This window comes from Bactrocera neohumeralis, unplaced genomic scaffold, assembly GCF_024586455.1.
Source record: "Bactrocera neohumeralis isolate Rockhampton unplaced genomic scaffold, APGP_CSIRO_Bneo_wtdbg2-racon-allhic-juicebox.fasta_v2 ctg1467, whole genome shotgun sequence".
NCBI classification, from domain to species: Eukaryota; Metazoa; Arthropoda; class Insecta; order Diptera; family Tephritidae; genus Bactrocera; species Bactrocera neohumeralis.
The window spans coordinates 8,142-30,471 of record NW_026089735.1 but is presented as its reverse complement, the minus strand read 5'-3'; the positions used below and the strand labels follow the sequence as shown (position 1 = coordinate 30,471).

Below are 22,330 nucleotides of genomic sequence, written 5' to 3'. Positions count from 1 at the left end.
GATTTTGCACACAACGCCATACACGACACACATGTGTGCACATCGATCGTATAAAATCAAACATTTTCGCGAACATGAATCGATATGCGCACAAGCCCATACACGCAATCGTACACATACTGATCGAACGCATATGTGTATCGTGTATGGCCACTTTTACGGGGCATCTCAAAATCAATTTCAAATGTCTAAATCTAATAGCTAGCAATATGGCCAAAGTGGAGTGTGCAATGGTAATGTTTAGCCATTGGTGTCTAATTATATTTCATGTGATCTATTGCTTGGAATGAACTGTCACTTCCCTGCAAGACGGGTAGCTGTTAGCAAACGTGTAAGCGGCTTGTTATTGTTCACTTTTGCATTACAAATCTCTTCACAGTATGTTACGGGTAACAAATTCTTTTGTTAGCGCATTGCTTACCTATGTGTTATGGTTAACAAAAAGTATTTGTTATATATAGTGTTATTATTTTCGTTATCAGTTTGTTACCTATAACATATAAGCATGTTAGCAAGAACAAGCAGTAACAAGATTATCTGTTATCCATTTGCTACTTCTAGCAAATTCAATTCTTTTAAATAAAATTCAGTTTTTTTATTATTTCGCTTTATTTAATAATAACATCAAAATAAAGAAATATTTACTTAAACTAATAGCGAGCTCCATGTAATGCTCGTCCTCCAAGTCACCGGTGATGCGGCTAATTGAATGGTGCGTCTTTGTTATACGCATCCAAACGCTCCAAATGATTTCTGTAATATTAAAAATTTTAATTACACACACGACATTTAATTCACAATGCTTACCTTTTTCTCGTTGTTAATCTTTTTTGTTTACTCTATATAAAAGAAATTAATAACATATATAGTATAAATGTATATAAGAAATTAATTATAAAATATCAAATAATGAAATAACGAACTTACCTCTGTAAAAACCAAAATAAACTGCGCTTTTCGTTTTCTTCTTCTTGAAAAATTGGGCATTCGTCTCTCCTATTCTAGCAAGTTAATATTACAATATGTTTAGAATGTCGATAGTTTTTCTCTATCTTACTTACGTATTTTCCCATTCAATTGGAAATTCCAGAAAATGTAACAGTGTTAGTGAACAGCTGAAAATGTTTCAATGTGTTTGTGCAATCTGTTACCTCCGTCTTGCAGGGTTGGTGGCTTGAGAGAGCAGTTTTCATTTCCACACAAATGTTTAAAAGACAACATGTACATGTATAGCTTTGGGGATGCCAGGGAAGATAAAATGCAAGTGGTAAGTATTTTTAATGTTGCTGATACTCCAATTTAGCAAAGAAATATTCAAAACATAAATATTAGCAAAAAAAGTAATAAATGTATTCAAATCAGTTTAATATAATTGTTCGCATGTCATGCCCTAATATATGATATCTTGTTTCAAAATACACGTTTGTGGAAGAGAAACGTACATTTCTAGTTATTCGATTGATTAGTTCATGATAGGAAATGGGCAAACAAGATTATTGCACCTAAGAGGCAATAAATTTCTGAAGTTGTCCGCTATATACATATATTGCGTATGGAGATGCATAGCAACGTATGGGAATATAGCACGGTATAACAACCGAGTTAGGTAGATAAATATGATTCGCTTAGACTTAGAGAATTGTATTAAATTAGACACACATTTAAAAAATGACATAATAAGATTTGGTGTAGACGAGATATCTTATAATACTTTTTATCGGGGATTTCTTAACCAAAATTGGCCAGCAGTTATAACAAATATATCTAGTGATTGGGAATGCAGTCACACGTGGATATCAAGAAAAAATGCTGCACAGATGAATATAAATTTTGCCTATCTTAAGGATAAAATAAAGGACTGTTTAGTTCCTGTAACAAATTGTATAGATAAAAATGTATCAATTGAAGTACCATTTTACGATTATATTGACAAATGGGAAAAATCTATTGTAAGTCGAAATAGTGGTGAAGCTTCTGTATATCTTTATTTAAAAGATTGGCATTTAAAAGCATATCTTCGGAATTACGAGTTCTATAATGTTCCTAAGCATTTTTTTTCGGATTGGTTGAATGAATTTTTAACTGAGAATTACCAAGATGATTATCGATTCGTTTATATGGGACCGAAAAATACATGGTAAAATTGTGTACAAAAAAATAAAGCTCGTAAAATTGCTCCCTTTTTATTTTTCAAGCAGGACTCCTTTTCATGTAGATGTTTTTGGATCATTCAGTTGGTCTGCAAATGTATACGGTTGCAAAAAGTGGATTCTCTTGCCTCCCGGTGAGGAGTTGAAATTATTGGATCAGTATAAAAAACTACCTTATGAAATTAATGAGGAAACTTTACGTAAATCAAATATAAAGTATTTCGTAGTATATCAACAACAAAACGAAGCCATATTTGTCCCAAGTGGGTGGTATCATCAAGTATCTAATATTACTGACACTATATCGGTGAATCATAACTGGTTTAACGCTGCCAATTTAAAATATATATGGAATAATATTTCGTCTAATTTGAGGAAAGTTGTGATTGAGATCAATGATTTCAGAAGAAGTCATAATTTTAATGAACAATGTCAGCAAATTTTGCACCTAGACTTTGGCTTAAATATTGCCGAATTTCTGGAAATACTGTGTTTTATCGCCAAAAGACGGTTATTTCTGTTGAAAAAGCAGGGAAACTCAAATATTAAAAATATTCAGTGTCCTTCAAGTCATATTTTTTATATCAATGACTTTCATATATACTATGATTTAAAAAATATCGATACTGTACTAAAAACTATGATTCAGGATAAATTTGTATACAGTTGTTCCAGATTGTACAACAAATGTATAAAATTTATCAATCGTATTAATACTAGTCAAATAAACAAGAATATACCTTATTTATGAAAAACTAATCTGTTAAAAACCAGTTATAACTTAACCGATATATAAATATTGAAATATTTGCTCCTAAGATAATTGGCACCAATGTATTGTAATCTGAAAAATAAGGAAAATATACAAATATTAAATCGAAATTTTTCAATAGTATAGTATTAGCTTGTTTTTTCGGAACGTGTTATTTGACTCAATTATTGAAGGAGAATGGCCTACTAAATTCGTCCCTCATGTGCCCCTACTTTTTTAGCACCGCTTCAAGCGTTTTCGTGGCTGATAGGGACCTTCAGAGGGGTGGAAGTAGAGGGTAATCCCTTTCGATCTTCTCTACTTTTTTTTTTCAAAGAAAAACACAAAAACTTCAAATGTGTATAATCATTTAAAGGAACATTCTGTGGCATTTATTTTTTTTAAATTATCCAACAAATATTGGCCTCGGCTACGTCTCAATTTCCGATCATTCGGTTGAGCATTTCAACTGGCGAAGGACAGGCGTTATGTTTTGCTCCAAGACCTAAATCAAAACGGGATTGTCCGTATAGACTTTAGACTTTACGTATCCCAACAGGAAAAAATCTAAGGGTGTGATATCACACGAACTTGGTGGCTAATCGACTGGTCTAAAGCATGAATTTATCTGGTCAGCGAAGGTTATAGGTACCGCAAACACTAGAGTACGAGTAATCGACTTAAAAGTTCAAAGAAAGGAGTACTGCGCGAAAGTACTTCAGTCAACCCGGGTGTTGGCTCCACCAGAGTTATTTTTGTAGAGCGCGCCCGAAGGCCGCCAACGCTGAAAGGACTACGTCACATATTCAATTGTAGCTTAAAAAATGTTGGAAAGAATTTTAGGCACAATTCCGATTTCTTTGGCGCCGCGATTTGAAAGTACCGTTGGAAAGAGAAAGTCCTCCTGTTTAAAAAATATATACGCTTAGTTTACGAGATATTCCACCTTAAGGTTTAAAAATTCGCAAAATTTGAACATTTCAAGAATCTATTTCACCACATTAAACACTTTATTCACATTTTTCACTTTAAATTAAATAAATTACACTACAAACTTTTAAATAAATCCACATTTAAACTTTTAGCAGTTTTTTTTTTACTTTTTTTACGTGCCCAGTTTACACTCGTAGTGAACATCATGTGTGTGCTAAAAATTACGACGAAATGGAGCGCTGCCATGTGATAATAAGGAAATACAAAGAGAAGAAAGTCTAGAGGAAAAATTTTTTTGGATTCAAATTCCTTTTTTCCCAAAAATGTCTTTATCCATTCATATGGATATGTTCTTTATTTAATTTAATAAACAAATAAGTAAATTAGAGTGAGTGAAACAATTGTCAAAATACATTAGAAAATCAAAAAAAAGAATCAGATATAATAACGTGAAAATTTATCCACATTAAACATTGTAAGATATGAATGCAACACCAAGTATTTGATTATGGAAAGAGTCAATATTATTTTATATCCAAAACTCATATTTTAAATATAATAATATATATATCGTCACCTGAAATACAAAACAATGTATCATCAAAAATAAATGGAAATCGCTGACAGATATAATAACTAAAATTTATCCATTTTATAACGAAAACTCAATATATTTTTTTATTTTCGACGCAGAAAGGCGTACTACGCGAAAGTAATTCAGTCACCCCGGGTATTCGCTCGGCCAGGGTTACTTTTTCAAAGCGCGGCCGAAGGCCGCCAACGCCGAAAGGAGTTCTACGCGAAAGTACTTCGGTCACCCCGGGTATTCGCTCGGCCAGGGTTATTTTTTTAAAGTGCGGCCGAAGGCCGCTGCACGATTCCGATTACTTTGGCGGAGGGGTAAAAAACCGAATTTCCGTATAAATGGTGTATGTACGGATAGGGGAGCTTCTGCAGAGGAGGAATATCCAAAAATAATGTAAAAATGGCTAATATTTCTTAAAATATTCACGATTAAAAGTTCAAAAATTTGCACTAAGGAAACATGTTATTTCTCTATGTTTCACAAAATTTTTTCTCATTTTTTACTTTGTATATTTATATACACACTCTAAGCTTTGAAATAAGCTTACATTTCACTTTTATTTTGCTATATTTTACCTAAATTTATTAATTTAAAAATCACTTGGCACACTTATCGTTGAAAAGGTTAGATTGCTTACAATTATGAGGAAAACGAGCCTTGCCACATCTTAAACAGTAAATATGTAGGATTTTTAACAATTTTTCTTTGTTTGTTTTATCGCGTGATTCTTTTTTCTATATTAACTATAAAAAAATACTTTCTACATATGTATATGTGTAATACGTAATTTATGTGACTGAAGTACTTTCATGAAGTACTCCTTTCTGCGTAAATATAAAATAAAAAAATATATTGACTTTTGGTTATAAAGTGGTGAAAGTGGTTATATTCTTTGGTTATTATGCACTCATATTTAAACAAAATTTAAGTTTTCGTTATAAAATTTGTAAATTTTGATGATTATTTCTGTCAGCGATTTCCATTTATTTTTTATGATACATTGGTTTGTATATTAGGTGACGATATATATTATATTTAAAATATGAGTTTGAGTGCATAATAACCAAAAAATATGTATAACTACTTTATATCCAAAACTGAAATTTTGTTTCATTATGAGTGCATGATAACCGTAAAATATAACCACTTTATATCCAATATTCAAACTAAATTTAAGTTTTCGTTATAAAATTTATACATTTTGGTTATTATATCTGTCAGCGATTTCAATTTATTTTTTATGATACATTGGTTTGTATGTTAGGTGACGATATATATATTATTATATTTAAAACATGAGTCTTGGATATAAAGTGGTTATATTTTACGGTTATCATGCACTCATATTGAAACAAAATTTGAGTTTTCGTACTGTACTGTAACCTTACACTTTATTACATAACATTATATATATATTACATATATATATAATATTACTTATACATATGTATGTATATATAATATTGTTATATAATATTAGTAATACATGTATATAATATTACTTATTTGCTTAATAAATTTAAAAAAGAAAATATCCATATGCATGAATAGACGAATTTTTGCGAAAAAGAGGAATTTCAGCGAATTGCCTTGTCATCACATGGCAGCGCTCCATTTCTTCGTAATTTTTGGTAAACAAATGAGGTTCAAAAGAGTGTAAAATGTAATTTTTGAAATAAAGATTTTTTATATAAAAAACCTGCTAAAAGTGTAAAATGTGGATTTATTTAAAAGATTATAGTGTAATTTAATTAATTTGAAGAGAAAAATGTGAATAAAGTGTGTTTTCACTACGCTACTACTAATAGCTTCTTGAAATGTTCGAATTTTGCGAATTTTTGAACTTTAAGGTCGAATATCTCCTAAACTAAGCGTTTGCGTTCCTCTTGGAGCGTTTGGACTTCCTCTTTCCAACGGTACCTTCAAATCGCGGCGCCAAAGAAATCGGAATTGTGCGAAAAATTGTACTACGCGAAAGTACTTCAGTCACCCCGGGTTTTCGCTAGACCGGGGTTATTTTTTGAAAGCGCGGTCGAAGGCCACCAACGCAGAAAGGAGTATTACAATCGTATATATACTATTATCACACAATTTTACTTATCTGTGTTTATTAAATATAAACCACATATTATTCATATATACATACATACATATATGAATGTATATAGAAAAGTGTTCACATATTCAATTTATGTTGAAAAATCGTATTTATAGTTTTTTTTATAGTTAAAAAAGATACGCTCGAAAGTACAAACACAGAAAACACTGAAACGCTGAAAAATCCTTCACTTTTGGTTTTTAAGGTGTGGCAAAGCTGGTTTTCCTCGTAAATATAAACACCCTAAACTTTTCAGCCATAAATTTGATAAGTGATTTTTAAATTACTAAATTTAGCTGAAAAATTACAAAATAACTGTGAAATGTGAGCTTATTTCTAGTTATCTAGTTATTTGTATATTATTTTTGGATATTCCTCCTCTTGAGAAGCTGCCCTATCCGTACATACTACATTTATACGGAAATTCGGTTTTTTTACCTCTCCGCCAAAGTAATCGGAATCGTGCCGAATTTTATATAAGTTAAGGTATCATCTTTGGATGATTGATTTTGCTACCCATTTTCGTATGCTGGGTTATGTTAAAAATTGCTTTGGACTGATCTATTTTGTTCTCCATTTTCTTATTCCTGGAATAACGTAAGAATTTTTAGGCTTTGCTGTCAAGCGAAGCAACCTTGCATCAACCACAAAGTAAATAGTGATGATGACGTTCACATTCCTGGAAATCCAGCACATTAAATGCATAACGGTACTACTTAATAATGTGGAAAAATACTGACGCTAGTTGTTGGATCATGAAAGTGTCAGAAGGATATGAGCAAATGCAAAATCATTGGATCGATCATTATAAAAGTGGCCATCAGCAAGAGCAGTTGAATCCTCATAAAATTTAAAAGTTATATTCATCTATCTTTATAAATATTAATTAAATAATAAATCCGAGTGAAAACACGAAAATATAATTGGCGCCCAACTCACAGCAAGTAAAAAAACCAAAGGAGCATAGTATCCTGAGAAGTCGCTCTACCAAAAAGGACCATAGAATCCTGAAGCTGTATTACCGAAAAGGACCATAAAATCCTGATTAACTGTACTACCCGGAGGATCATATAATCTTTTTAAGCTGTCCAACTCAATGCAGATATCTAATATAGGATAACGAAAAACTGTAAGTGATTTTTTAAAATACATATAAAGTGGACGTATGTAAGTAAAATATGAAATTATAATTGATAATTAAACTGTGAAAAAGTTTGAAAATATTTCGAAAAAACACGTGTTCATAGCTTAAATTGTCGGAATTTAAAGTTAAAAATTTGCTACATTTTCTGTAAAAATTGGTGACAGAAAATATTTACTCTTTTTGGCTTATAAATAAACATTAAACGTTTTCTAAAGTGCGAGATATTGAAATAAAATAAATTATTGTGTTTTTCCATACATTTGTATGAATAACTTTTTTTCTTTCTGACATTCCAAGTAGAAGTTTCTAAGCTTGCTTTAAGGAAAATTATCTTTGTGTTCTATTCTCGCCGACAAAAAATTTGTGAATTATAATTTTCAATTAAGATCTTTTTGATAATAAGAAGTACCAATATCTTTTTAAAGTAAATTCAGTCTTACCAAAGGAGATAATGGAAGTTTAGACTTGATTAAATCTTTACCTGAATTCAAAGGTGATTCCGCTTCTTACCCAGGTTGGCGAAGTGCTACGCAATTCGCTATGAATTACTGCAAAGAGGGCTCAGAGAGGTATTTTATTGCTATGGGAATATTTAGAAATAAAATTATCGAATCTGCTAACACCACTCTTGCATCGTTCAATACTGATCTAAATTTTAAAGCAATAATCGCCAGGTTTGACCAGACTTATTCAGATAAAAGACCGTTATATGTATTAGAGAATGAGTTGGGCGTTTTAAGGCAGGATAATTCGTCTCTCACTGATTACTACAATAGAATAGACAAAACGTTATCTTTGATTATTAATAAGCGAGCTCCTAGCTACTTTCAACGAACGGGCTAGATAGAATGCTTTATGTTTCTTCATATCTGGCCTTCGAAGACCGTTATGTGATGTCTTATTTTCCGCTAGACCAAATCACCTTCCATCAGGATTGGCAGTTGCGCAAGAGCTTCAAACTAGTCATATGCGTTATGAATTCACAGAAGCATTTGCATTAGGTGACTTAAATAAGCATTACCCATCAAGGCCATTTTTACACCAATGTCAGTCGACAGAGACGAACAACCAGAATTTAGATAAACCTGTCCCAATGGAAATTGGTAATGGTTCAAGCTTTTACAGAACGTAATAATTCGCGAAGTTCCTTTTTACCGCAAAAGGTGTTTACCCCTAAATATAATTTAGTATCACAGAATCCAAATCCTAATCCGCCAGTGACATTTAAACGTAGTAATAATCGATTACTATCTGATCGTTCGCCTTTCATAAGACACAGAAAGTTAATTTTATGCCAGAAGAAGCATCATCTTCGAATGAATATGAACACCAATGCATTGATGATAATTGTAATCAAAATGAAGAAGCTCACTATAATTATGATGAAGTTAATGTCGCGATTTCGGAAAGTGAAGATGAAATCAATTATTTAAACTAAAATCGCTCCTGCCGTTTATTACAAAAAAGAGCAAGAACGGTCAGGAGCATCGCATTCTTATTGGCACAGGTACATCAAAAAATTATATTAAGTCATTACCATTTACGAGTATTCAAGGTATTAAGGAATTAGAAAATAGTTTTAAACTAAAATCGATAAATGGTGAAAATGTCATTAATAAAAAATGCCAAATAAACATTTTAGAAAATACCTCAACGTTTTACTTGCTACCAAGCTTAAGAACGTTTGACGGTATTATTGAGTACGATTTTTTTTAAAACAAATCGATGTGAAAACTGACACTGTTAGAGGGTATTTATTTTATCGAAATGGTAAAGTTAAATTACATGTGACATGTTTTCATGTGACACCGTAAATCTAATAACTATAGAAGAAGACTCAGTACCAGTAAAATATCAGCCACAGTTCCGTAAGATAAATAACAATTTTAATGCCTTTGCTGATCCAGATAGAGCTTTGCCGTATAATACTAGAGTTCAGGCCCGTATCCGTACAACTACAGGAGATCCAATTTACACCAAAAGCTATCCATACCCGATATCAGTAGCTCCATTTATTAACAATGAGATAAAATCGCTTCTTAAAGATGGTATCATCCAAGAATCTTGTTCATCTTACAATTCTCCTGTGCACGTCGTTTATAAAAAAAGGCGCTGATGAAAATGGAAAGACTAATTTACGTATGGTAATTGATTTTAGAAAGATCAATGAAAAAACTATTCCTGATCGATACCCAATCCCGGATACGTCTGAAGTTCAAAATGGTTTAAAACTTTAGACCTAAAATCCGGATTCCATCAAATTGTAATGAGCGAACAGGACAGGGAAAAAACCGCCTTCAGTATTAATAACGGGAAATACGAATTTTGTCGGCTACCTTTTGGTCTGAGGAACGCACCCAGTATATTCCAAAGGACTATCGATGATGTGCTACGCGAAGTTACTGGTAAATTCTGCCATGTTTATGTCGACGACATAATCATATACATATTCCCCTAATGAAGAATCGCATTTGAAGCATATCGATTATATTCTGCAAACGCTTGCAAATGCTGGAATGCGCGTGTCCCCAGAAAAGTCAAAATTTTTCAAAACGGAAGTACAGTTTTCTTGTTTTCTTGTGTATGAAAAAGGCATAAGAACTTGCACAGATAAGGCCAATGATATCGTCAGTTATGAATCCCCAAGAACGCTGCGTGCCTTGCGTTCATTTCTCGGGTTGTCCGGATACGGACAGTTTGGTACAAAAACTTCGAAACAGATCAAAATCAATCTCGACGACGAAGTATTACGTGCATTCGAAAAAATTAAGCATATTTTAGCTTCTGAGGACGTTTTACTTCAATATCCCGACTATAACCAATCATTTGAGCTTACAACCGATGCTTCGTCGAAAGCACTGGGTGCGGATTTGTCACAAAAAAGTTGTCCAATAACTATGACATCGCGAACACTTTCGAAGAGTGAAGAAAACTACGCTGCAAATGAACGTGAATTACTTGCTATAGTGTGGGCGTTGAAAACACTTCGCCATTACTTATGTACATGAATACAAGATATCAAAATTTTTACTGACCATCAACCACTAATATTTGCGATGTCAGAAAAAACCCAAACAACAAAATGAAAAGGTGGCGCGCATTTATTGAAGAATTTTCACCTAAGTTTTATTATAAGCCCGGAAGAGATAATAAAGTAGCGGATGCACTATCAAGACAGTTTTCTCACAACTTAAATGAGATCATCTCGTCCGAAAGTATACATAGTCAGATATCAGCAAGTAACGTAATAAAGACAGTTAGAAACTCCGTAAATCATGGCTCCAAATCAGGCTCATGCAGTAGAAATATAAAGATTATTTTCCAAAAAATTATTAGACATTCTATCACACACAATTCATTAAGTGTTTAAAATTTGCTATTAACCCTGACGTTACCAATGTAATACACTGCACTCTTCCCACATTGGGTGAAATTCAAAACTGTATATTATCAGCTTATCCTGGCGTTAAGTTTATTCATACTGAGCTCTTCGTCATTGACTTAATCAATAAGGATGACCAACTGGAAACAATTATAACCGAGCACAATCGAGCCCATCGAGGGTTACATGAAAACTTTCAGCAAATTTCGCCGGAGTACTATTTTCCAAATATGAAAAAATTACTTAAAACAATAATTACAAACTGCAAAATATGTTTATAAAATAAGTACCAACGTAAACCACCATGCATTGATAGGTCAAAGCCCAATTCCTAACAAACCAGGAGAAATCCTTCACATTGATGTATTTATAATTTCCAAACATTTATTAAATTTATTCCTGACCTGTGTAGACAAATTAACTACATTTGCTATCGTGAAACCTATTGCGTCCAGAACCATGACCGATATCAGATATGCACTTTTAGAAATCTTGCTGGTATTCCAAAATACTAAAACTATCGTTTCCGACAATGAAAAATCCCTGAAATCAAACGCTAAGGTTGCTATATATATTTCTGGCCTAATAATGTCAATAGGCATATTTATCAACGAAAATGGTTTTTATTTTTTATTTTTTTTTGTCGATTGCTGTTTTGTTTCGGGCTCATACGTATAGATCCATGATTCGTCACCTGTGACGATCTTATAAACGTCTTTTGAAGCACCGCGATCGTATTTTTTCAGCATTTCTTTACACCAATCCACACGAGCTTTTTTTTGAGCGTTTGACAAATTGTGCGGGATCCAACGAGAACAAAGTTTTTTTACGGCCAGGTGTTCATGCAATATCGGATGTATGCTGGTGGGAGTATTGCATAGGCATGCCTCTATCTAAAGGTATGTTACATGACGGTCTTGCATTATCAGTTCACGTACGGCATCGATATTTTCTGGCACAACGGCTGTTTTTGGACGACCTTCACGGAACTCGTCTTTGAGTGAGCGTCGGCCACGATTGAATTCGTTGTACCAATTTTTCACAGTGCTGTAGGATGGTGCTTCATAGCCATACAAAGATTTGAGTTCATCGATGCACTCTTGTCGTGATAATCCACGTCGAAAGTTGTGAAAAATTATCGCACGAAAATGTTCACGAGTTAATTCCATTTTTTGGCAGAGATGATTTTTTGAATTCCCTGTAAATAAAACAATTCACGATTAAATGACAAAACGTTCTGAGTGATGTTATGCTAAAAAATGTCAAACTTTCCAATGGAAATGTCAGATTGCACCTGGCAACACTTAGTGTTGCCCTAGGCCAGAATATATATAGCAGCCCTCGTAGTACAACACTGCTTAGAGACAATTTTTCCATTAGTCAATTTTTTATACCAACTCTCCACAGTACATAGAAGCAATGGTCAGGTGAAAAGGTTTCATTCCACACTACTTGAAATTATCCGATGTATTAAGCAGCAGCACCACATTGATGACATTATCGAATTAGTATTACTAGCAACGCATAAGTACAATTGCGGTATTCATTCCGTGATTAATGCTAAGCCAATTGATGCGTTTCACGAGAACTCAGATGAAGGTTTAGTAAGTCTTAGGAGGTCTTTGGTTGCAGCTCAGGAAGATACTTTAAAAAGGTGTAACCAAATTAAAAATATGAAAACATATCATCCCGGTGAAAATGTCTTCTTAAAGCGCAACAAGAGACTTGGCAACAAATTGGATAAAGTTTTTTTACAGAAAATTATCGAGAAAGATATTGATACAACAGTTTTAATAGATAGCAAAAGAATACATAAGAGCAATCTTAGATAAAACATATTAGTTAGTAAAAAGAAGACAAGAGAAACACGTTGACAAACCGAACTTAAAAAAGTAAACAAAACCAACCACTTTTTTCATGTTTTGAAGGATTAATTTTTAAAAAATTGTTAATTTAATAACTTTACGTTCTAAGAAGAAGAGTGACTATTTAAATTTAAATACCCACTGTATAATTTTATAAGATATATTGTAATTAATTTAAGATAAGTCATTGCTCCCGCAAATTGAATGTTAGTGACTGCGTAAAGATTCGAAAATCAACAGGCACATACCAACATCGAAAACAGCCTGGTTCAGATAGACTTTGCTTCGATCCGAGGACGTTCGATTTTAACAACGGGGGTAGTTAAGGTATCATCTTTGGATGATTGATTTTGCTAGCCATTTTCGTATGCTGGGTTATGTTGGAAATCGGTTTTGACTGATCTATTTTGGTCTCCATTTTCTTATTCCTGGAATAACGTAAGAATTTTGACGCTTTGCTGTCAAACGAAGCAACCTTGCATCAACCACAAAGTAAAAGTGATGATGACGTTCACATTCCTGGAATTCCAGCACATTAAATGCATAACGGTACTAATAATGTGGAAAAATACTGACGCTAGTTGTTGGATCATGACAGTGTCAGAAGGTTACGAGCAAATGCAAAATCATTGGATCGATCATTATAAAAGTGGCCATTAGCAAGAGCAGTTGAATCCTCATAAAATTTAATAATAAAAGTTGTACTCACAGAAATTGCTATAATTATAAATGTTAATGAAATAATAAAATCCGAGTGAAAACACGAAAATATAATTTATACATATGTATAAGTATGCATAGTTAATAAAGAAAAAAGAATCACGCGAAAATACAAACAAAGAAAACGCTTTCGTTGAAAAATATTTTTAGTTAGTTGTTAAGATGTGGCAACGCTCGTTTTCCTTATAATTGCAATCAAGCTAACCTTTTCAACGATGAGTGTGCTAAGTGATTTTTAAATAAATAAATTTAAATAAAAAATAAAATAAAAGCGAAATGTCAACTTATTTTAATGTTTAGAGTGTATATTTAAGTATAAAAAGTAAAAAATGTGAAAAAGTTAAGGTGGTATTCTCTTGTGAACGTATACATTTTACCACTTTTTAGGAAAATTTTTTTTACGCGAAAACAAAATTCAATCATTTTAATTTTTTAATATATTTTTATTTGTATTTTGAAATGTACAAAAAAAAAATTTTGTTTTCGATTTTTACATTTTTAATAGTTTTTTTTAAATCAAAGTAGTCTCCAACAAAAAAAAGTAGTTCGCTGGTCATGGTGATAGCGGCTGTTCATGTTGTCTGAAATAAAAAAAATCGAATGGATTATTATTCAGTATTTCTGCGGCTATCGTCCCTACCAAATTTAATCAATATCATTAAAAAAATGTCGAAATTCAAAAAAAAAAGTCACGAAAATCTTGTTTTTATTCGTTAAAAATCGTTTAAAAAAATGTGAAAATATTTTCGAAAATAAACAGTTCTGGTAGGGACGATAACTATAAATGAGTAGAAGAACATATGTAAATTTTAAAGCAATCAGTTGAATACTTTTTTTAGAACCATGACAGTTTCAGAAAATTATGATTAGAGAAAAATGCGTTTAGAAACGTAGCAGCTGCAGACTTGTCATGGCGCCTGGTAGACAGTCACTTACGACACGTCGGCGATTATGAGCTGTAACTTATCAAATACTATGAATTTCGGTCTGAATTTTTCACAGCATGTTTTCAATAGATTTTACTCTCAAAATAAAAAAAAATCGATTTTTCGAAGTGATTACATGATAATACCCCCTTAAGTGAAACATTGAGAACTACTATTGCCCGGTTTCACAGTTTGTACCTAAGTTGTGCCTAAGATAATACAGGAAAATAGTTCATGCTTAAGTTATGCTTAAGTACTGAGAATGGGAGACTTAAGCAGTGTTTAAGTAACAGCTGATATTTGTTTTGAATTTTCAGTTATTTGTCAAAAGAAGAATAATAACAAATAAGATATTATTTTTTGTGGTAAAAAATATGGAATCGGATTGGGTTTTCCACCAGTTCCAATAGGTGCTTCGTCTCGTTAGCGGTAAAATTCAAGGTTCTTTTGTTGTTTTCATCCATTTTCGATATAACTTTCCTTGCAAATTTATGTATTGTCTGCTATAATTTAAATATTTCAAAGATATTTTTTTGGATGACATTTGTAAAGCATATGTTACCCATAACGTTGCCTATATTTTAATAATATTTCGGCATATATACCGAAATTCGTGTTTTTTCCCCGACCGCCAAATCGGAATCGAGCCTCCGTTAGAATGATAAGGATAAGCTAAGTTGTCGTCGACGTTATCTAGCGAAAACTGTTTCGACGGCGTCGGACCAAACGGAGAGGGGTGTCTTGATGAGTGCGTTTGATGGGGCATGCAAAGAGGTGCCCAGAGTCATGCGGAGACTCATTGCAGGACATTTATTGGCTATATAAGGGTCTATTCTGAACAGGTAGGAGCTTAACCTGCCACAGGGTCCAGAACGAAGCTGGGTAAGGGTCACACTAAATTCGCGCGTCAACTGGAGCTCTTTCTTTGCAATGGGTTGGGTGGTTTGACTCTGAGAACGCCAGTCACTGGAGTAGAGTTAGTGAAGGTGTTGATTGCTCCACTGTAAATGGCGGTCAGTGCTTGCCTGAAGTTTGTTGCGTCTGAAGTCTTGTCGCCTTGCTGCCAAGAACGTTTCTTTATCCTTTTCCAAGGTGCTGTCGGGTAACGACTTGAGGATTTTTTTGCGGCTCTGTACTTTGGCGAGAATCCTGGTCGTATAAGAAATGAAGGAGCATATACTATCAAAAATTAAACCTAAAATCTTAGGATTATTGACAGTCAGGTGGCTGTGGGAGTTTCGTGATATAGAAGTTAATCAATAGCGGGGAGAGAACACCACACTTCGGAACCCCATGTTTAATTCTTCTCAGTTTTGAATGTTTTCTTCGAAATAGTACAGATGATTGACGACCGCGCAGGTAGTTCGTGGTCCACCCCTTCAGTCCTGGAGGGAGCGTAGTTTTTTCAATATCCTGCAGTAGCGTTGTGAGACTGACTGTTTCAAAGGTTTTTGACCATTTCAACGCTACGAAGATCGTTCTCTCACAGGGTGGTTTCTGGTTAAGGCCACTAACTTTATGGGCGTTTATGACACTATCTGAAGAGTGGTCAGGGGCAGGTTGAGGATCTTGGTGAGGTAGCTTACTCCGGTAGAGTCTAGATGCTTTAGCATAAGAATGTTGATGCCATCAGGGCCAATGACATTCTGAATCTCCTTATCGGTGAAAGTAAGTGGTGCGTAGTCTTTTGGTACAATAGTTATAGAACTTATAAAGCTGTTGCACATTTCAATAAACTAGCAAAAGCTAATTAAATATCAAAATGGATCTGACTTTGTTTTTATTTGAGCTCTAGTGAAAGTGATGGGGATGAAGAAATAGTGCGGTGATAGCTAAGAGATCATAGCAATGTTTTGACACTTTCGAATACAGCGTAGGTATGTAAAAATAGAGGTTATTAAACCTCATTAAGAAAATTTTCTTTGTAGATTTTTAAAAAGATTTCGTCTAAATAAAGAGATCTTTGAACATGAACAATAAAAAACAATTATGCACATAATTTATACTCAACTTTGCATCTTTAACAGTGGCTCCACAGCATTAAATTGTTTTCCAGCTTCTTTCATAGTTTATTTGCTGCATCTCATTTTTGCGCATTATTCGGCAGGTTATTTTTTGCCAATGGTCGGTGAGTTGAAATGAACTATGCAATGGCATATTTTTGTTTAGGGTTCAGCTATTAAAATTCGTCTTTAATTAATTTATTCCTAAAAATTATAAAAAAAAATTACTCACATTTTCATAAATTTCTATGAAAGGGTCGGTAGTTTTCATTCGAATGACATTTCGAACGAAGGAATACGTTTATATACTCGTTCATGTATGTCATCATGCCAGATTACGAAATAGGCGTTACGAGCACGTATGTCATAATCTGAAATACAGCTATTTGTGTGACAAGAGATAGGTTCACGTATGTAACGATTCGACCCTAGAAATGTTCAAGCGGCTTCAGTTCTTGCACAAGATATATTTTGCACGCTTTCAATTTAAGATCTTTCCATACGTCAATCCGAGTTGCTATATTTTCTTCACTGCGCGCTGGACGTGGTCTATTCGGTCGAATATTATCCAGTAATGAATGCTGAGTCTCAAGATGCCGATTATGTTGACCCTAAGGTGACCGAAGCGCGCGCACCATATTCTTTACAGAATGTGAAATTTCGTAATTAACGTGAACGATTTGTGAACGTTGTTCCGGCGTAAGTCTCTGCATAATGATAAAATGCCAAATAGCCAACGACTCACCCGTGAATAAAAATTTCTTCATATTATTTTATGTCTTTGTTCTCCCTGTTTGGATGACTATTTTTACACTTTCAATCAATTCCTCTTCGTTTTTATAGCACATTAGATGTCGTGTTCTATTTGGAAAAAAGACGTCATAATCCGAAATACAGCTATTTATGTGACAAGAGATAGGTTCACGTATGTAACGATTCGACCCTAGAAATGGTCAAGCGGCTTCAGTTCTTGCACAAGATATATTTTGCACGCTTTCAATTTAAGATCTCGACGTAAAATACGCCAAATCGTTCCATACGTCAATCCGAGTTGCTATATTTTCTTCACTGCGCGCTGGACGTGGTCTATTCGGTCGAATATTATCCAGTAATGAATGCTGAGTCTCAAGATGGCGATTATGTTGACCCTAAGGTGACCGAAGCACGCGCACCACATTCTTTACAGAATGTGAAATTTCGTAATAAACGTGAACGATTTGTGAACGTTGTTCCGGCGTAAGTCTCTGCATAATGATAAAATGCCAAACAACCAACGACTCACCCGTGAATAAAAATTTCTTCATATTATTTTAATGTCTTTGTTCTCCCTGTTTGGATGACTATTTTTACACTTTCAATCAATTCCTCTTCGTTTTTATAGCACATTAGATGTCGTGTTCTATTTGGAAAAAAGACCTATGATACAATGTACTCCCTGTTTTCATTGTGAGTTGGTATAATTGGACATTTTTTTTCGGCACGTTCAGAGACACGTTCAGGGTCTTTTATCGGCGAATGTGTAGTCCAATCGATTATAAGGGTTTGTTCGGAAAGTAATAGTACTGAATCGATTTAAAAAAATTTCTTGAAACAATCGCTACAATTCCCTAAAAAACTTCAAAATAGGCTCTTTCTGCGTAGATGCAGCGCTGCCAGCGTGATTTCCAACCATTGAAGGCGTCACGGAAGGCATTCTCCGGAAAAGCCTTGAGAGCCGAGGTGCATGCTGCTTGGATCCCCTCTGTCGTCTTAAGATGCTTGGATTTCATCGTCCTTTTCAGGCAAAGAAACAAAAAACGTCCGGGAGGCCAAATATGGGCTGTAGGGTGGCTGCGGAAGATTTGGGATGCCGGCCTTGATTAGGTTACTGTTCACAAGAAAGGTGGTGTGAGCCGAAACCATCTTCGCTCACATCTTGTGCTCCGTCGCGCTGTCATGAACCACAGATTTTGATAAATTTTACATCTGGCAATTCTGAGTTCAAAACTTTGTGCACACGAGTCATATTGTCGGTGTTTGTCGAAGTCGCAGGTCTCCCAGAACGGTCTTCATCAACCACCGAAACACTCCATTTCTTGCTAAAGCAATATCTGGGTAAGCCTGCTTGATCATATCAAACGTCTCTGTCGCAGATTTACCGAGTTTCACACATAATTCAATTGCGTACTTCTGCTATAACGAACGCTGCATTTTCGGTTGCAACCCTCACAGAAACACAAATATTTGCCCTGACTCTCCAGGTGCTCGGAGACAACTGACCATCCGCTCGTTCGTTAGCTAGGAACGCCCACTACCGAATCCTGTCGGTATGCGCACGCTCCGAAGTACAGTAGCGAAGGAACAATATCAGTTCTATTACTTTCCGGAAAAACCTTGTAATAAAGTTGAAATTTAGTTGCGAGTTATAGTTGCTAATACGTCGGCTACTGTTCTTACTATTATTGTGTGGGTAATTCCCACTGCAGTATTATTTGAGATGCCCGGTGAATCTCTTTGCAAATGTATCGAAAACTGATGGTCGGAGGAGATTTAAGGTTAAGTAAGGGCTGACATTATTTAATATTGATAAACATGGTTTTACAATGTATGAAAAGATAAAGCAAAAAAGAGTGTAAGAATGTTATACAGAGTTGCAAAAGGTACATAGTTGTCATTTAAAGCACATATTCACTTACTACTTCGCATCCACAACTCCTCCTCTCGAACTAGTAAACTTATCCTTCTCCTTCTTGTTTGCGATCAATAAGGTCCAAACTTGATGAACAATTACTATGCTTCAGTTGCGTAACCAAGGGTTAATATGTCCGCTGGCATTTTCTGTGTTGACAAATACTCTAGTATAATCGCTTTATCTCGCACTCAGTCTTGAATAAAATAATGTCGTACATGAATAAGTTTCGTCCGAGGATAGAAATTCGAAGATGCTGATAACTTTTGTACCCTCTGGTTATCGTTACATAATTTTAAGCTGGCCCACTCAATTATCACCTCTTCCAAAGTAATTCGAAAATGCTGCTAACTTTTGTGCACTCATGGTTATCGTTACATAACTTTACTCTGGTACACTCAATTACCACCTCTTCTTTAGCCGCCCCATTTATGGCGATGTTGTCTGACCCAGTACTGGAAAGCGAACCAGTACTTTGCTTCAGTACTTCCCAACTTATAGAAGCAAATATAAATGCAAACTCTGAATACGATCGTCTGTCTGTTGAATTTGCTCCCCAATCAACATCGATTACACCACACAAATCTGCATCTGTCTTCTTGTACAGTAAACCCTGTTGTACTGTGCCCTTGACGTAACGTAAAATACTTTTTGCTTACTTCCAATGCTCTTCAGTTTAGATGCTTTTAAATTGACTGACAAAATCCTCGGCAATTATTGTGTCTGGTCTCGTAGATACCGCCAAATACATCAAAGTGCCGATTAAACATTGGTATGGGTGTTTCGCCATAATCACCTTGTTTTTTGCCGTAGGCTTGGTAAGTTTACAATTCCCTTCTAATGGCGTTTTCGAAGGATTGCACTCTATCATCCCGAATTGTTCCACTATTAATTGTAAATAACTTCGTGAAAATCTTTCCCCGGTAGTTGAAATGCTCACCTTTAGTACGGAACACGAACTTGTTACTAATTACTTTGAAATTCAAGGGCTTTTCAACTATTTACCAAGTTTTGCCAAAAATTAGTCTTCAAACGCCTTTATCCATAAAGACACGTCCTCGCCCTTCAGTGTCTCCGCCAAAGTTTGCGGATCATTAATTATAAAACGTGTTTTGTTGCATTCGTAGAAATCATCTGGATCAGTTAACTCCTCTGTATCGTTATTAGCGATTAATTGGCGATACACTTTTCGTTGTCGCCCTCTTTGCCCCGTGCGCATATACGTTGGTCGACCTCTACCAAGTAATTTATTATCCGCTCTTACCTCACAATTAGGCGCGTTTACCGGCTCTTCATTCCCACATTCAACCTCGCTATCTGTGTTATTATTTTTGAATAGCACGTCGATTTTATTTTCATTTCAACGTCTTTTTAATTTTCGTACTCAAATTCTTTTAATGTTCAAAAGCAGATTTAGCGATGAACTTTACATCGCGAATTATTATAATAAACTTTTTAGTGTTTGAATATAACCGGTACGCATTATATATTATATATTATATTCGCATGAAAAGCCAACTCAGCTATGGCTCACGTATGCTTTTGTACCAAATATTTTCATCCACGCCACTGTCTGATTTCTTTTGAAACTTCATTCTTTGTTCTTGTTACACAACGATTTCAAATATAACAAGCAGTATTCACCGCTTCAGCCCAGAATGATGGTGGTGCATCTGCATGTTTCATCATGCACCCGGCCATCTCAACAAGAGCTCTGTTTTCACCTTCAGCCATACCGTTTTGCTGCGGAGTATAGTATACGGTACCGTAAGTCGACGTTTGATTCCGCACTCTTCACAAAATATTTCGCACCGCCATTGGATTCACAGCTCATTGCTTCACACACGTAACTATGAACAACCTCTAGCATATTGCCAACTCTGTTTCCTTCTGATCTAGGAAAACTTGCTTTTCCTTGCACAAATTTCACAACCGGAGAGTTTTTCAGTTTGTTTAAATTTTAGTCCATATACCTAATCGTTTGCCTTAGATTTCAAATCGCGTTCGCTAACGTGGGTCATTCTATAATGCCACCAATGAATATTTTTTTTGATATTTGACATAATACAAATTTCCAATTCGTTCAGCTTCCAATATCACTTGTCAGTAATTTTAGCAACCGGCAACAAATTTGTATGCAAATCAGCCACATGTAAAACGTTCTCTAAGTCCAAGTCAATTTTTTACCGCGAACGTTTGCTGTAGTACACATTTTACCAACACCACTTATCTGTGGCGAGCAATTAATTGGCAAACTTGTCATGTACTTGTTCAGCGCTTTCAAACATTTTTTTATTCGCACTCATATGAGATGTGCTGCTACTGTCCAAACACCATTTCATATTTCCTATAGGGCGGTATTGCTTTTTTTCGCTTGTTTCTTCACCTACGCTCGTATTTTGCTCTTGTTGATTGTTATTACGGGTTCTCGCGAAATGCCCCGGTTCACCCACCGACATCACTTCTTTGTTTGCTTTGAATTGAACGAATTCCGATCAACAAACGGTTGGCTTTGCCTTTTCTTTATGTAAAGCAAATTTTAGTCTTTCGCTTTGTCTTCTTTCGACTTTCGCGATTCGCCAGTTCGTCTCGCGTTTTAACTGCACATAGAAATGTCTCGTATGACACCGGTGAACTGTACAACAACAAGATTGGCACGAACTCTTGCCAATTGCAACGCCTATTTCTTTTAGGTTTTAGGTTTTAGGCTCTAAAACTTTCTCGTCTTCTCGCGCGTGCTCTCCGAAACCAGCCCTATCTCTGATGGCACTATCGCCAACGTAATCTCCACTGATGCCTTCTGATCAACATTTTTCCACTCAGAGAGTTTCATCCAAGTTTTCGATTAAGTTAAATAACGACTGACTTTATTTAGTATGGATAAATATGTCTTTACAATGTATGAAAGTTTAAAACAAAAGAGAATATAGAAATGGCTTACAGGGTTGTCAGAGGTAGTTGTCATTTAAAGTATATATTCACTTAATACTATATACCACTAACTACTTTACCTCCACAACAAAAACTACACACAGTTTAGTATTGAGACCATCTTTTCGAATCACTTCACACTGGTCGATTTCACAGGCCAAGAATAAAAAAAT

At 34.7% G+C, this 22,330-nt stretch overlaps 1 protein-coding gene and 2 long non-coding RNA genes across 6 annotated transcripts; 2 read left to right on the top strand and 1 right to left on the bottom strand.

Moving 5' to 3' along the window:
* Positions 1-552: 552 nt before the first annotated feature.
* On the bottom strand, positions 553-1,178 carry LOC126766513 (uncharacterized). Of its 2 annotated transcripts, XR_007668899.1 has the most exons (4): positions 1,062-1,178; positions 928-996; positions 808-839; positions 553-753 (listed from the first exon to the last, which is right to left on the bottom strand). It is a non-coding gene; the product is annotated as an uncharacterized LOC126766513 (long non-coding RNA). The 2 variants fall into 2 exon arrangements; XR_007668898.1 differs by having other exon boundaries at positions 558-753; positions 928-1,157.
* A 10-nt stretch (positions 1,179-1,188) lies between these two features.
* LOC126766514 (uncharacterized) lies at positions 1,189-13,906 on the top strand. Its single transcript, XR_007668900.1, has 2 exons — positions 1,189-1,267; positions 7,121-13,906. It is a non-coding gene; the product is annotated as an uncharacterized LOC126766514 (long non-coding RNA).
* Positions 1,500-3,032, top strand: LOC126766512 (2-oxoglutarate and iron-dependent oxygenase JMJD4 homolog). 3 transcript variants are annotated; one of them, XM_050484278.1, is made up of 3 exons: positions 1,850-1,949; positions 2,011-2,137; positions 2,196-3,032. In XM_050484278.1, the coding sequence occupies exons 1-3, from the start codon at positions 1,934-1,936 to the stop codon at positions 2,899-2,901; spliced, it is 849 nt and encodes a 282-aa protein (XP_050340235.1). In that variant the 5' UTR covers positions 1,850-1,933; the 3' UTR covers positions 2,902-3,032. The 3 variants fall into 3 exon arrangements, with proteins under 3 accessions (XP_050340233.1, XP_050340234.1, XP_050340235.1); XM_050484276.1 differs by having other exon boundaries at positions 1,500-2,137; XM_050484277.1 differs by having other exon boundaries at positions 1,504-2,137; positions 2,199-3,032.
* Positions 13,907-22,330: the final 8,424 nt, after the last annotated feature.

Coding starts and splice junctions, on each gene's coding strand:
- LOC126766512 (XM_050484276.1), top strand. CDS start 1,617: ATGATTCGCTTAGACTTAGAGAATTGTATTAAATTAGACACACATTTA. Junction 2,138..2,195: donor ATGGGACCGAAAAATACATG/GTAAAATTGTGT, acceptor TTATTTTTCAAG/CAGGACTCCTTTTCATGTAG.